We start from the raw sequence: 13044 nt of genomic DNA, 5'->3' as shown, positions 1-13044 counted from the left end.
GAGCTTGGCTATGTAGAAATGAGGGGTTTGTGCAGGATGTCTCATGTTGCCCTAGAGACCGTTCTCTCTTGACCAATCAGTGGCCTTAAGCGTTTTAACTCCACCTTCTAGTGTCAGCTCAGCTTGGAACCTCGACCAAGGTGATACCATAAAAGTACCTGATACTATCCACAACTTTTGCTAATGGCAAACCAAAAATAGCCAGTCGAATTGAGTAGAACTGTGCCGTATCATGTAGTGGAAATGCAGCAAAAGTGTGTGAACCTACAGTCGAGGCTTCATCCTCTGGGGACCATGAATGTCTGTACAACAGTTATTTCTTAATCCTTTAAATAGTTGTTAAAATATTTCAGCTTGGATCAAAGTGATGGATCCTGACCAACAACTCTGGGTTTATTTTCTTAACTCTGGCCATCAGTTTGATTGGATATGAAAACACTGACTGACCAAAGTAATGTCTTGGGTCTTGGAGTCAGGCAAGAGCACTGAAAATAGGCCCTATCATGCAACAAGCAAGACTGAGATTAGCCAGACGACTTGGCAGGTTAGTCACCACATTACTGGGCGGTAAAACTGAAAGTGAGCTGTACTGTTGTGCACAACTACAGCAAATATGAAAGGTCGAGCTTAAACCACAATGTTGGTCTGTAAACTGTGATGGACGTTGACGACGAACAGTTTGGGTTGTTATTTTAGTTGTTTGCCTTTGTTTTCTCTTCCAAGTAAAACTCTATTACCTTCTTGGGCTTTTCTTTAAGTCTTGTCTGACAGTCTGGAAACTTGTGCTTGTTGTCCTAACTTGCAATAAACGCCAGCTCCACTATAAATATAATACTTACTGATGAAAACACAAAAATGAGCTTAATGTGCCCTAATTATCAGAGGTTAAGGTGGCTGAGCACAGATGTCGACAAAGACATTCTAATAAGTCACAGTATGACATGAGTGGTACGGTACCTACCTCAGACTTCACTCGATTATCGCCGAAGCACAGGTGCTGCAGGTAGGCGGCTGCGTTGGCCTGCACCGACGGGAAGTGGTGCTGCAGCATGTGAATCACCTCCGTCAGCTCTGGGTCACGCCAAGCGAACTCCCTAAAATTACAGGTAGGGTGCAAAGGTATCAGCATGACAACAGAGGCAGAAACAAAGTTGTCTCTGTTAAAAAACCCCACACCGGCACAGTTCCCTTCAAAATGAATATTTCAGCACCTCAGGACAAACTGATAAGCCCAGGAAATTACATTCACATCCGGTTCTATATAACAATCCACTCTGGTCACACTTGGATTACTGCTTGTCTGTATGCAGCACACTAAAGAAAGAAGTGAGAAAAGCATCGACTCTGGGCTGCTCTTAAAATATACTTAGGAACTACTAACTGATGAAATGATTTTACTAGTGTTTGATTTATGGCCCTTATGCTATTACAGCCTGGTCAAACTCTTTTAATCTAGAGTATATCACAGCACAAAGCTGGGAAAAAAAACCCCAAAACAAAACACAGCCCTGGACAGACATCCCGTAACATATTTTATCACTCTGATGCACTTCCTGAACAGACCTGGGTCATGGTGCCCCCCTGCTGCACTCTCTTCAAGTAGTTACACTACAGCAACATACAAGGGTGTAAACAAAGCTCCCAGTGTGCAAGGTCAGGGGTTTACAGCGGAGGTCAACCCACTCTCCACGCTTACACGTCTGTACAAGAGTGGACGCAGCACTTTAGCGTATGTGAGAGTCTATTGTTCAGAGGCCAGGCATAGTAGAGGCAGCTTAAAAGCTAGAACTGCATGCGACTACCCAGGGGGCTCCATGTTTGAATAGTAAGAGGACACCGGTGTTGACCCAGCAGAACAGGGATGCCTTGTAAGCATAAGTAGTCCCTTTGGACGACTGTTTCCTGCTATGCTATCCTATGCTATGCTGGCCACTAACCACTGATTACACCTACACAGCATCACACTAAAATGTTACTTACCTGGGATCCTTCTGAATGCTGTCTATAGAGGGTGAGCGGGTAGCACCATCGTCCATGACAACAGCCTGGCGAGTGTAGCTGGGATCGGAGGGCCGGTACTGCGCTGAGCGATATGGGTCAGCGTAGGTGGCTGCGGTGTTAAGAGCATAGTTGTTTCTTTGGTAGATCATGGTACTGCGCTGGCTGGGTGTCCGCTGGAGACTCCCCACACCTGAGGGCCAAAAAACAAAAACTTCAGACAGAAAGTTTAAGCACGAATGCCAGGTGACAAATGTTAGTGGAGACTGGCAGCGTTCAAACCTTTACAGCTAAGCTTTGAGCCTTGCACACTGGTAGCACGCCACTTTAAGCCAAGCTGAAAATGCAAACATGCGGCGGTTTTGTCCGACTCAGCAAATTCTACAATCTGGAACCAATTAATGATGAGGATAAAACACAGCTCCTGTGGCTCCACAAAGCAGAAGTCGTCTTCTTCAAAGGGGCTGTTTGCATGTTGTTTTGTTTTTACAAGATTGTGTTTAACCAGAGGGATCCTGCTAGGGTTCAAAGAGGACAGGAGGACTCAACCTGCTCAATGATTGATCCACAAATCCTTTACTCACCGTCTTCTCGCTCCCTTGCGCCACTGTGTTCTCAGACTAACTTTGCCAAACAGATCAGAGAGGCAATGGTAAACCATGACAGGCTCCAAAAACAGTCAGAGGTACATTAGTAAAGCGGAAGCATCACCAACATGTAGAGAAGTCATCCTTCCAGACAAGGTCCAATATTCAGCCTGACTGCATCTCGCTTCAGTCGTCTTTCCCCTTTTTCATTTGCTCCAAGTGATATTATGACCCAGTTTTTAAAATCACAATGGGTCACAAATACAGAACTGCATAAACAAGCTGTTGGATTTAGCCCCCCTTCTCACCAGAGCCACGTGATGTGTGGCAGCGTGACCGCTGCGCTGGTCAGATCAGTATCAGAGTGCCAACAGAACTGGGCATGTGCATGCTTAAACTCCCTCCTACCAGAGACCAACGACGTCAACTTGTGGGGCTGCTCCAAAAACACAATTTCTCACATCAGTGCACCTCTATGTTGGGCAGCAGCACTTCCCTGCAATATGGTTATCTCCCAAAACAGAGCAAAAACACTAGGGGACAAATTATAAACAACAAAGTGTAGCCTTGCAGTTTTACAGCAACTATCTGGATTCAATTTCTCATCTTTTCTAGCCTGGGAACTACACAAACTTGCGAGCTCATGTTTTATTTGCCCTGGCAGATGTGCCTGGTCACCCTCCTGTTCAAACAGATTTCCATCCGACTTAGCCGGGCCAATCATAACCATTTTTTAAACATGGGACATATTTGATACAGTGAAAGACAGCATGTGGAGCCTTCGCACTTTGTGAAAAACATGACGTGATTTTTGGCTCCTATATCATCACGCCATGGTCACGACAGCAAGCATAAAGGTAGCTTAGTAAAGAGGAGTGTTGTTGATCATTTTCAAAAACACAACCAAGATGGCAGCAGCTGATGTGGACCTTTCTATTGAAGCACTATATTCAAATTCTAATGGCAAAAACGGCAACACTTGTTAACAGAATGACTCTACACCATCACAGCTCATCTCTAAATGCTGTAGTCTGTTTACATTTCTCTATTGCTCAGCACTACGTCACATGTTTCGTTGTTCTGACTGGTTGTAGGCAGAGTCATGAACTGAGTCAGGTACATGTAGGACAACCAGCAATAAAGTTGTGTAAAGGGTAGGGAATACATGGTAACACTTTCTATGAAAACCATGTCTATAATGCATTTTAAGACCATTCAAAGATAATTATAATGCATTTATAAAGCTTTATAATTATACTCATAAAATTCATAAACACACAGACTGCTTCCTGATGCACTATATCAACAGTCATAAAACATTATAGATGTGACTTATGATGAATTGTAAGTGTCTTATGGATGCTCTAGACTTGTCAGAAACTAGAGGTTAACTGATGGGGCTTATAGCGAATACCTAAACTCACCTCAACATTCAACTATAGTAAGGACTCTTAGTATGTCCATGCAGTACCATAAGTTATCATTATGTTGTGTTAAGTAGAGGTACATATTGATGTATCAGTAATAATGTACGCTTCATCATAATGTTCCATGGTTGGTGCTGAATAAAGTGTGATGCATTTTCATGTATTGGAGAATCTATGATGCATCATAAGTAATTAATGTCTATTATATGCTAGAATACTTTGAAAAGACATTGAAAAGACTACAATCTGACATGCTGTCACATCTTAACACAAGTTTTCAGTCACAGAATTAAGCTATTGCAAAAACTGAGTATCTTTCACAGTCACTACTTGCAAGATTGTTAGATTCAAAAAAGACAAAATTGGACAGAAATTGTTGCAGCCCTTGAAATCCTAGGGAGCATGCTTTAGGCTAGCTAGCTAACCACTTTCCCCATTTCAAACAAGGCTGCTTGAAAGCTAACATTAGCTATTGAGATGTCTGCAAGCTAACGAGCTAACAATAAATTTCAGCTAAAGATTTCTAGTTTCTCTCATATAAATGGTTGATGTTACATTAAGTAATTTGCTCATAGGCTATTAGCAAAAATTCCAGTAGCTACCATTAGCTAGCAAGTAGTCCCTACAGCGGTTAGTTAGCTAGCTAGATAACCACTCTCTCCATTTCAAACAAGGCTGCTTGAAAGCTAACATTAGCAACTGAGATGTTTGCAATAGCCCACGAGCTAACTGTACATTTCAGCTCAAGATTTTAGCTTCACTCATATAAATGGTTACATGGTGTAATTTTTGAAGCTAGCGGGCTTCAGCTGAAACATACAGTTTGCTTGTAGGCTACTAGCAAACATTCCAGTAGCTAACGTTCCTACAGTGGTTAGCTAGCTAGATACCATAGAGCATATTTACAGAGGTTGCAGTAATTTCTGTCAACAATGCATTAAAAGCCCCATCAGTCAACCTCTAGTTTATAACTAGTCAAGAGCATCCATAAGACACTTATAATTCATTATAAGTCACATCTATAATGTTTTATGACTGTTGATGTAGTGCATCAGGAAGCATTAAGTGTGCAGTCATAGATCATTATAAATTGTGACTTATAATTCACAATAAAAGCCCTCATAAAGCATTATAATTACGGTCTTCATAGAAAGTGTTACCGAGTACATTTACATAAATTCATGGGTATGGGTATGGATAAAAATTAACTGAATGTGGGCGGGTGAGAATACAAACATGATTGTCTGTGGATACAGCAGAAATGAAAATGTGTGGTATTTTTAACACCTGACTGACTATAGATTATAAGTTAATTCATGTTACATGTTCTAATGGCGCAATTCTAATAGCAAAAGTAAAGCACTTTAAAATGAGTGCTTGTGTAGCCTGTTTGATTCAATTGTGGGTCGGGTCGCCGGACTTAGATTAACACGTCGGGGAGGGTCTGGATTTTACTGGGATATAATTGCAGGTAACAGGTCAGTTCTAGTATTGATCTTTGTGGGTGCAGGTTTGCAAAGCTGGGCATGTGCAGGACTCCGGTTGTAGGTTTATCAAATTGCATCCAGCAGCATTTCTGTCTTTCTATCAGCTGTTGATAACACCCCTTGGGAATCAAAAACTAACAGAGAGGTTCCAGACTTTCATTTGGAGATTTGTGGTTTGGTCTGGCGATTTCAGGCTACATCTTTCCAGCAAAGGATCAATATTTCTACTTAACATAAAAATCTCGCTCCCACTTGAACATTTACAGTGCAAGCTTCCAGAAAAAGCCTAAGAATGTATGGAAAGCCAGAGGGTGAAAATGGCCTATTGAAATTTCATTTCACAACATAACAAAGAAAACTCTAGGATCAAAATTGGATTTTTCTAATGAGGTAGCTCTTACAAAGACTCCATATTGAACACCCCTTCCAGCTCCGCCCCGCTCTCCTTTGCTCAATATAGCTGGCATAAACACATTATAGTGGCTCGTCTGGGGGCTTCTTCACCGCATCAATAGCATTTATTAGTGAACTTATCGGTCTAAGCAGATCTCCTCTGAGCCAAGGAGAAGGCTGAATGGAGTGTGTGTGTCAGTGCAAACTAAGCATGTGTATCTGAGTCAGGAGGGATGATGAGACGAGAATGCCAACATCAGGAGAGCTGGAAGAGAGTGGGCTGTGGATGTGGGTAACCAAGCTGTCCCCTGGCCCCTCCATCCTTCTTCTCATTCTCAGTGTGACACACGGGTAATGGACTCCTTTGTGGCAGGATGACATATCAGTACCTGCCTATTAACTCATGTCTCACCCTTTCTGCTGACAGTAAAGGGAGGAACGGAAGGGAGGCAGGGAAGGAGAAGGTGACAGGATGAAAGAAAAATAGAAAGCAAGAGGAAAAAGCAGGAAAGAAAGACATAACATAGGTAGCGGTAGAGCTAAAGGGCAGATGGACAGAAAAATGGTGTTCCCGAAGGAAAACAATACGGCAGAGTCAAGGGGCTGCGGCTTAGATGGAAAAGGCTTTGAGAGAGTTGAAGGGAACATCTGTACTAGGTAACAAAAAGGGAGTGCTCTTATAGTGAAGGTGGGTCTGCCTGCAATGAAAACGTTGACCTGCATGACAATACAGAGACAACACGAGCAAAGAGGAGAGAAAATTAAGAATAAAACCTAGTGGAGATTCTGGTAGGTTTGGAAATAATGTGATCGTGTAATCTGTTACTTACACACACACACACACACACACACTAGGTGCAAATGTAAGGAACACAATGCAGGCTGATCAAGCAGCTAATGACAGACTGGTTACATCCCGTACTGAAGATAAACTTCAAATTCAACCTGTGCGACGTTGCAAATTCTGTCGGTAAGTCCATATTTTAATCGTTTTTTATAAAAAAACACTGAATGAATAGGGCATATTGTTCTGACCATTTTATTTATGCAGTTATGTCTGTAGGCTCGGTGACACAAAATCAAAATTGTAATGAAGTGATTAGGGTATTGAAAAATGTGTTCGGTTATGCACTGTTGTGTTATTTTAAATTATAAACATGGTATTTTCTCCTCACGTTCCTCAGTGCGTGCTGTTGTTATTTTATTTTGAAAATTGGCCGGATTCTCTCGTCTTTTCTGTGTCCGACTTCCTGTTTGGTACAATCCGCTCTATCCAGCTTGACAGAAGTGCTCGCGGCTCGTGTGAAAAATAGACCAGACGCCGAACTGAAGCGCTGCGGTGTGTGTGGATGTCTGTTCATCTTTTCATTCATGTCCTTATTAATGCACACTTTATGACTTGCTTGTCGGATCTATTAAAAACGAACGAATGAAGACTAAATGTCTCTGAATATCTTTATTATCATTTTAAAAACGAAAATTAAAATGACCTGTAAAAATAGATTATGACCGGATTTTTATGACCATGTCGGTCAAAATGACCGGCGAGGAAAGAGTCTAGCGCAACGTCTGGGTGTAACACAAACAATTTTCTAAAACAAAACACATTTGGAAAATGGCTGAAACACATGGACAACGAACGAAACAAATCTTGACATCTATTTCAAGTGCTGAAAGAATCAAGGTAAATATGCACGGTTAGTGTTAACGTTAGTGGAGCACAAATTACAAAGCGATAGAGGCGCGCGCGCCTGTTTGCATGACAAACTGTGTGTGTGATATAGAAAATACTTAAGAAATAAACAGTTTCGAAAAAAAATGTTCTAACATGTTGGAAAGTAAACTTACTTAGAAGACACAGCAGTGTGTGTGTGTTTTATTTTCACTGGAACAAGTTGCATTTGGTTTTCAATGAATAATTCCAAAGGAGTAAAACCGCAATTTTTTTTTTTTTTTTTTTTTTTTTTAGATGAAAAATTGCCAAAAGGTCTCAAAACATTGCAACATGCATTGCAATTTTTTAGAAAATCTGTGTGAAATCAGGCATTTTAGGCTGCAACAATCCCAAAATAAAGCCTGTAAAACCCTGGAGGGGCTGAAAATAAATATTCAGTGTTTTCTTGCCTGGTCTCTAGCCTTTTTTAAAAATCAAAAATTCCACCTAATTTAGAGTATACTGACAATTACTTCATATTACCATCTTCAGTGAGGACCACTTCAGTCCTACACTTGCAGCCCTTTTCAACAGTTGATCCTAGTGACATAAAAGATAACACTTAATGTCTGAATCCCAATCATCTCACTTTTCCTAAAAAAATATCTGACAGCTTTCATTTGGTGAAAGAAAAAATTTGCAAATCAAATTCACATTAACTACAGTCAGAGGATTGTCTCATTCGTGCAGTGTTAGACACAAACTTTGTATGTGATATCATTACTGGGTGACAGCCAATTAATAAGAGGCAATTCATTCATACACAAGGATGGGTGTATCTTATAATGGTGTCATGTCCTTGGTGGGTGGTTTGTCTTCGTCCTTACATTCCTTTTGTTTTACCTGCCTCTGCATTTCCAGCATCGAAATTATATGGGACCTACCCGAGGTGCTCCTGTAGAGGGTGCCCTGCTGGGTGTGGCTGGGGCTGCGGTACAACGGGCCCTGGAACGTCCGATCCTCGTAGATTGGTGCAATATGACGCTCTGGGGACATGGCTGACCTTAAGTCCTGGCCCAGCTGGCTGTGTTGACTGGCATATGAGCTCCTTATTCCTGGAGATAAAGAAGAGTGGTTAGCGGATAAGTGGTCAGCAGCAGAACGGTCTGGTGATTACACAGACTGTTTCATAAGTGAAGTGTCAGAGGTTTGAGCCCTCTGTCATTGAACTCCCATGTGTCCTGTCAAAGTGTCATTGAGGGAGACATTGAATGACTTTCAGCATATTTACTGTGATTCTTTCTTGAAACAGTATTGGTTAAATGTCCAAAACATATCCAAGTGCAAAATAAGAGGGTAGAGGAAAAGAAAAAGAAACAGGAGGGGAGGTGTTTGCCCCTTACTTTTAAGGCAGCCATTGGTTTCCATTTATTATGTTATGGTATGAAGATCAGCTTTAGACACTTGATACTTTTTTGATTTAGGTAATCAATCATAGTAAACGACATGTCTCCTTTAATTGTTGTCAAAGTTAATGTCATTGCTGCATGGCAATGCGGTTCACTGATATGCAAAGTCTGCTCTGCATTACCATACAACAATAATGCAACACTGACAAAAATAAAAGCAGACGTGACGCTCATATCAGTATGACCTCTCTCAAGCAAGTTTCAGTTTTGTGAGTCAATTTCAACACTGGGAAAACGAATGGAAACAGATCGGAAAAAAGTTATTCACAAACAAAAAAATAATGAGCTGCTCAGGGATAAGATCAGCTGTGTAAACATGTAAAATATAAGATAGTAAATGAGTATACATGAGTTGGAAAAAAGCAGCGGCTTAAATATACAAAAAAATAAACATGGTTCCCCAAAATAATACAAAAAGTGAAAAGAACCCATTAACTCTCCCTGTGTCTGTTTATTATTGTTAATCCACATTACATTAAGTTGACATACACACTGCCCACACACATACCTCAGCTAAATATATTCCACATCCGCTGGAAAAATTGAGTTACAGAAGGGCAGAATAAAAAACACAAGGGTATCCCTATTTGAATTTGATTTTCTATCCCCAAATAAGGTCTTAAAAGTCACATATTTAAAGCTGATTTCCAATTCTCTACAAAGCTCACTTTGAAAAACAACCCTAGCATAGATGCCATGTGTTGCACCCTAAACACAAAGACCACAGCCAACAGCCACCATGTTTTAACATCCATGTACGGTCTGCACCTGCCTAAGGGCCCGAGATACATCAAGCAGAATGTTGGCAGTTGGTGCGCATCTGTAGACCTAGTTCTGGCGGTGTATCCCTCATCATTGGCAATAGTTGGCCCTTGCCTGTGTTTTTTCAGTCAATTCAGCATGTTAAATCAGTGTTGGAGCTGGTAGAGGCCGTCAGTAAACGAAATCACTCTGATTGGCAGTTGAGGTCAGGGTATGAGAAGACAAATGGAAGTTAAAAGAGCAAACCAACGACTAAAGTTAACATGGTAAATGGACCTGCACTTGTATAGCACCTTTTCTAGTCATCTAACCACTCAAAAGTGGTTTTACAGTATGAGTCACACACTGGGGGCTGAGGCTACCATACGAGGTGCCACCTGCTACTCAGTTTTTAACACACACTGCTTGAACAGCCATCACAATTTGGGGTTCAGTATCTTGCTCAAGGATAGTTCGACATGCAGACTGGAGGAGCCGGGGATCGAACCGCTGATCTTCCAATTAGTGGACAATCCGTTCTACCTCTAAGCCACAGCCAGAGATGGCATGAAACCGAAACAAACACACAACTTCTACTTATAGCCACTGAGGTCTTTGGCAGAAACAGATTGTAATGGTTTGTATTACTGTTAGTTAGCGCACATTAAATAAAGTTTGCTCTTTTAGCGTTGAGTGTGTTGTTAATGTACTAACTTGCTAACTAGCATTCTGAATCTGTCCTGTTGGTCTTACAGTTTCCCTTCAGGAATAAGGTTTTGGTAGAGACACAGACGACTTGAGGTGACGCAACAGTTGGCCTTTGTCGCCACCTGTTCCTTGATGGCGGCTTGGCATGTCTGGGCCTTTAGAGGAAATAACTAAGAAGTCTGTATTTGTACTATAAAGAACATTGAGGACAAATGAATAAAACAAATTAGCCAAGCACTGCCACTCTTGATCTGATTGAGCAGTCTTCATACATACTTTATATTGAATTGTATATCCAGTGCTGTCAGCCAGTGGTCTTTTTTTTGGGGGACGACAAATAGGTGAAAGCAAATAGTAAATACTACACTGCACTAAATGGGTAAAATCAGCTACAGTCGAAGGCCAACAAGAGCCGACAGTGTTGTACCAAGAAGAATGTGAGCCTATCAGAGGCATCGTCGGAGCAGATGTTAAGGAATGTGTGTTACAGGAAACAGCTTACCATACGAGAGTGAGAAAAAGAAACACACACTGATGAGCGCTCTAATTTAAACTCCTTTCCACAAAAGTCACTGTAACAACAAGCTGCGGGGGCAGCGTGAAGCAGTACGAGTACTGTCTGACACAGATTCAGTCCAGATGTGAAACAGTAACAGCAGAATGAGGCAACAGCGTTTGTTGCTCTGAGTCCGTCCATTCAGAGAAAACCCACTGCTAAGAGGCTCCTCACCCCTTCACCTTCGTTCCCACCCAACCAACTTCAAAATGCCTAAAATCCCAACACAAACACATATCTGTGCTCCTTCTTAAAGGGTCTTCAGAGGTGGTAATTCCTAACATCTCTGGAGTTTTCAGTGTGTTATTATGTCACACCTCAAAGTGCTGAAATCACCATTCCCATTAGCCACGAAGTATTAAAAACTTTCTGTGTGCTACATCCTCCCAGTGAAGCCCATTGCTGACAGCTTAAGAGAACCTGTTGGTCTACACCCTCCCCAGCAGGGTTAGCGGGGTTAGCAGGGAGGAATGTGCAATAAAACTGAAAAGCAATAAGTATAAAGAATGTTATGATTAAAACATAGTCCAAAATTGAATCTAATGGCTCTGTCTTTTGGGAGAAAGCACCACATTAACTCGAATATTGCTGTGTAGGAGATGGATGATGGGCTGTTAAGTTGCAAAATCAAAAATAATGAAGGTCTAATGCTTGAAAATGGACCACAATTACAGCGTGATTCAGCTAATCATCCCCCCGATTAAATCAAACTTGGGGTGAATGTATTATTGTGACAAGAGGTACAATAACGGTCATGTTTTCACTGTGAAGTTCTGAAGATGCCACAAATACGTTACGGACTACGCTCTCATTTAAAGCTTAAGAAAATCTGAAGACACTGAAATGGAAGACGAGGCTGATATGAAGAGATCTCAGGTTTGTTTTTCTTTAATCTCCATTTTGATCTGCATACCTACGTTTCTGTGCTTGTGTTAAATCTCACATCAGTGAAGCTCACTACGCTGTGAAGCCCAGTGGACCAGTATACAGCTGGCATCTAACCGCTCATTGCACATTTCACGAGCCTCCAAAACGTCACTTGGGTCCTCTCCAACTGCATGAGCTCAGGCACAGACTGCTGCTGAACACCAGCTCTGCCATGCAGAACCAACTAAATGAGGGATTCTTGTCACAGTTTGAGACAGAGGAAATTAATAAATAAGAATGTTTGCCTCCTTTGGGAGCAGAGGGCCTCTGGGGGTAAGGCGAGTGAGGATTTTAGATGTAGACAGCAGACCAGACTGAGGCTGACCTCTGAAGCACTGAGCAGTTAAAAAGCGGAGCTCTGTGGGGGCATCAAAAGACCCTGCTCACCTCCAGCTGCATGACAAATGCATAAGAGCATGAATTAAATAGAGAAATAGTTAGTATATTTAAAAAATGGTTGCAGTCCAGATTAAGTAGCGGCTAAAGGCACCAAGCTGATGGTCAGCTGTTGGTCAATGTCGGCCTGTCGGTGAATGTCTGTCGCCCTAGTTCTTGGTGTGTCAGCATGCTGAATCAGTGTTGGAAATGGCACAGCCTGTGGGTGAATGAAATCACTCTGATTTTGCAGTTCAGCTCAGTACAAGAAAACAGAAGTGAGGAAAGCAAACTAAGGTCAAGAGGGCGTGAGATCGAGACAAACTTGTTGTATTATTTTAGTTTGTTTTTTTTAGCAATTTAGCTCTTTAGAAGAAACGGTTCGTAACTGGTTGTGTTTTTGTTCTCTAACACACAGCAACTTTGTCCTTTCAACATCTGGTTGTGCAAAACATCTGCTGGTATGGAGTGCTACCACCTCTAACACAGGTGCAGAATGTATGTGCTAGTTGGTTGTTGGCTGTGGTCTTTGCGGTGCGTTCAAACGCAACTTTCTAGCAGAGACATAAGCAACATGAGGTGACACAACTGTTGGCTTTTGTTGCCACTAATTCTTTGATGTCGGTAACCTACATTCTTTTAAACAATAATGCTAAGGTGTGAGCAGTGGGTGTCCTGGTCAGGTTTGGCAGTATTCAATTCAAGGTGTCTGAACCCCCGTT

General features: G+C 41.7%; 1 protein-coding gene across 2 annotated transcripts in view; it reads right to left on the bottom strand.

Annotated features, from left to right (window-relative positions):
• pkp4 (plakophilin 4) overlaps positions 1 to 13044 on the bottom strand; it is a 119310-nt gene that overhangs the window by 27629 nt on the left and 78637 nt on the right. For both annotated transcript variants that reach the window (XM_049593329.1, XM_049593330.1), the window contains 3 exons: positions 8491 to 8661; positions 1981 to 2191; positions 962 to 1094 (listed from right to left, as the gene is read on the bottom strand). In XM_049593329.1, coding sequence (XP_049449286.1) covers positions 962 to 1094; positions 1981 to 2191; positions 8491 to 8661 — 515 coding nt within the window. The remainder of the gene's footprint in view (positions 1 to 961; positions 1095 to 1980; positions 2192 to 8490; positions 8662 to 13044) is intronic.

This window comes from Epinephelus fuscoguttatus, linkage group LG13 (genome assembly GCF_011397635.1).
Source record: "Epinephelus fuscoguttatus linkage group LG13, E.fuscoguttatus.final_Chr_v1".
In the NCBI taxonomy this organism is placed as follows: domain Eukaryota; kingdom Metazoa; phylum Chordata; class Actinopteri; order Perciformes; family Serranidae; genus Epinephelus; species Epinephelus fuscoguttatus.
Note: the sequence above shows the minus strand (reverse complement) of the source record. Positions and strands in the feature narration are given on the sequence as shown.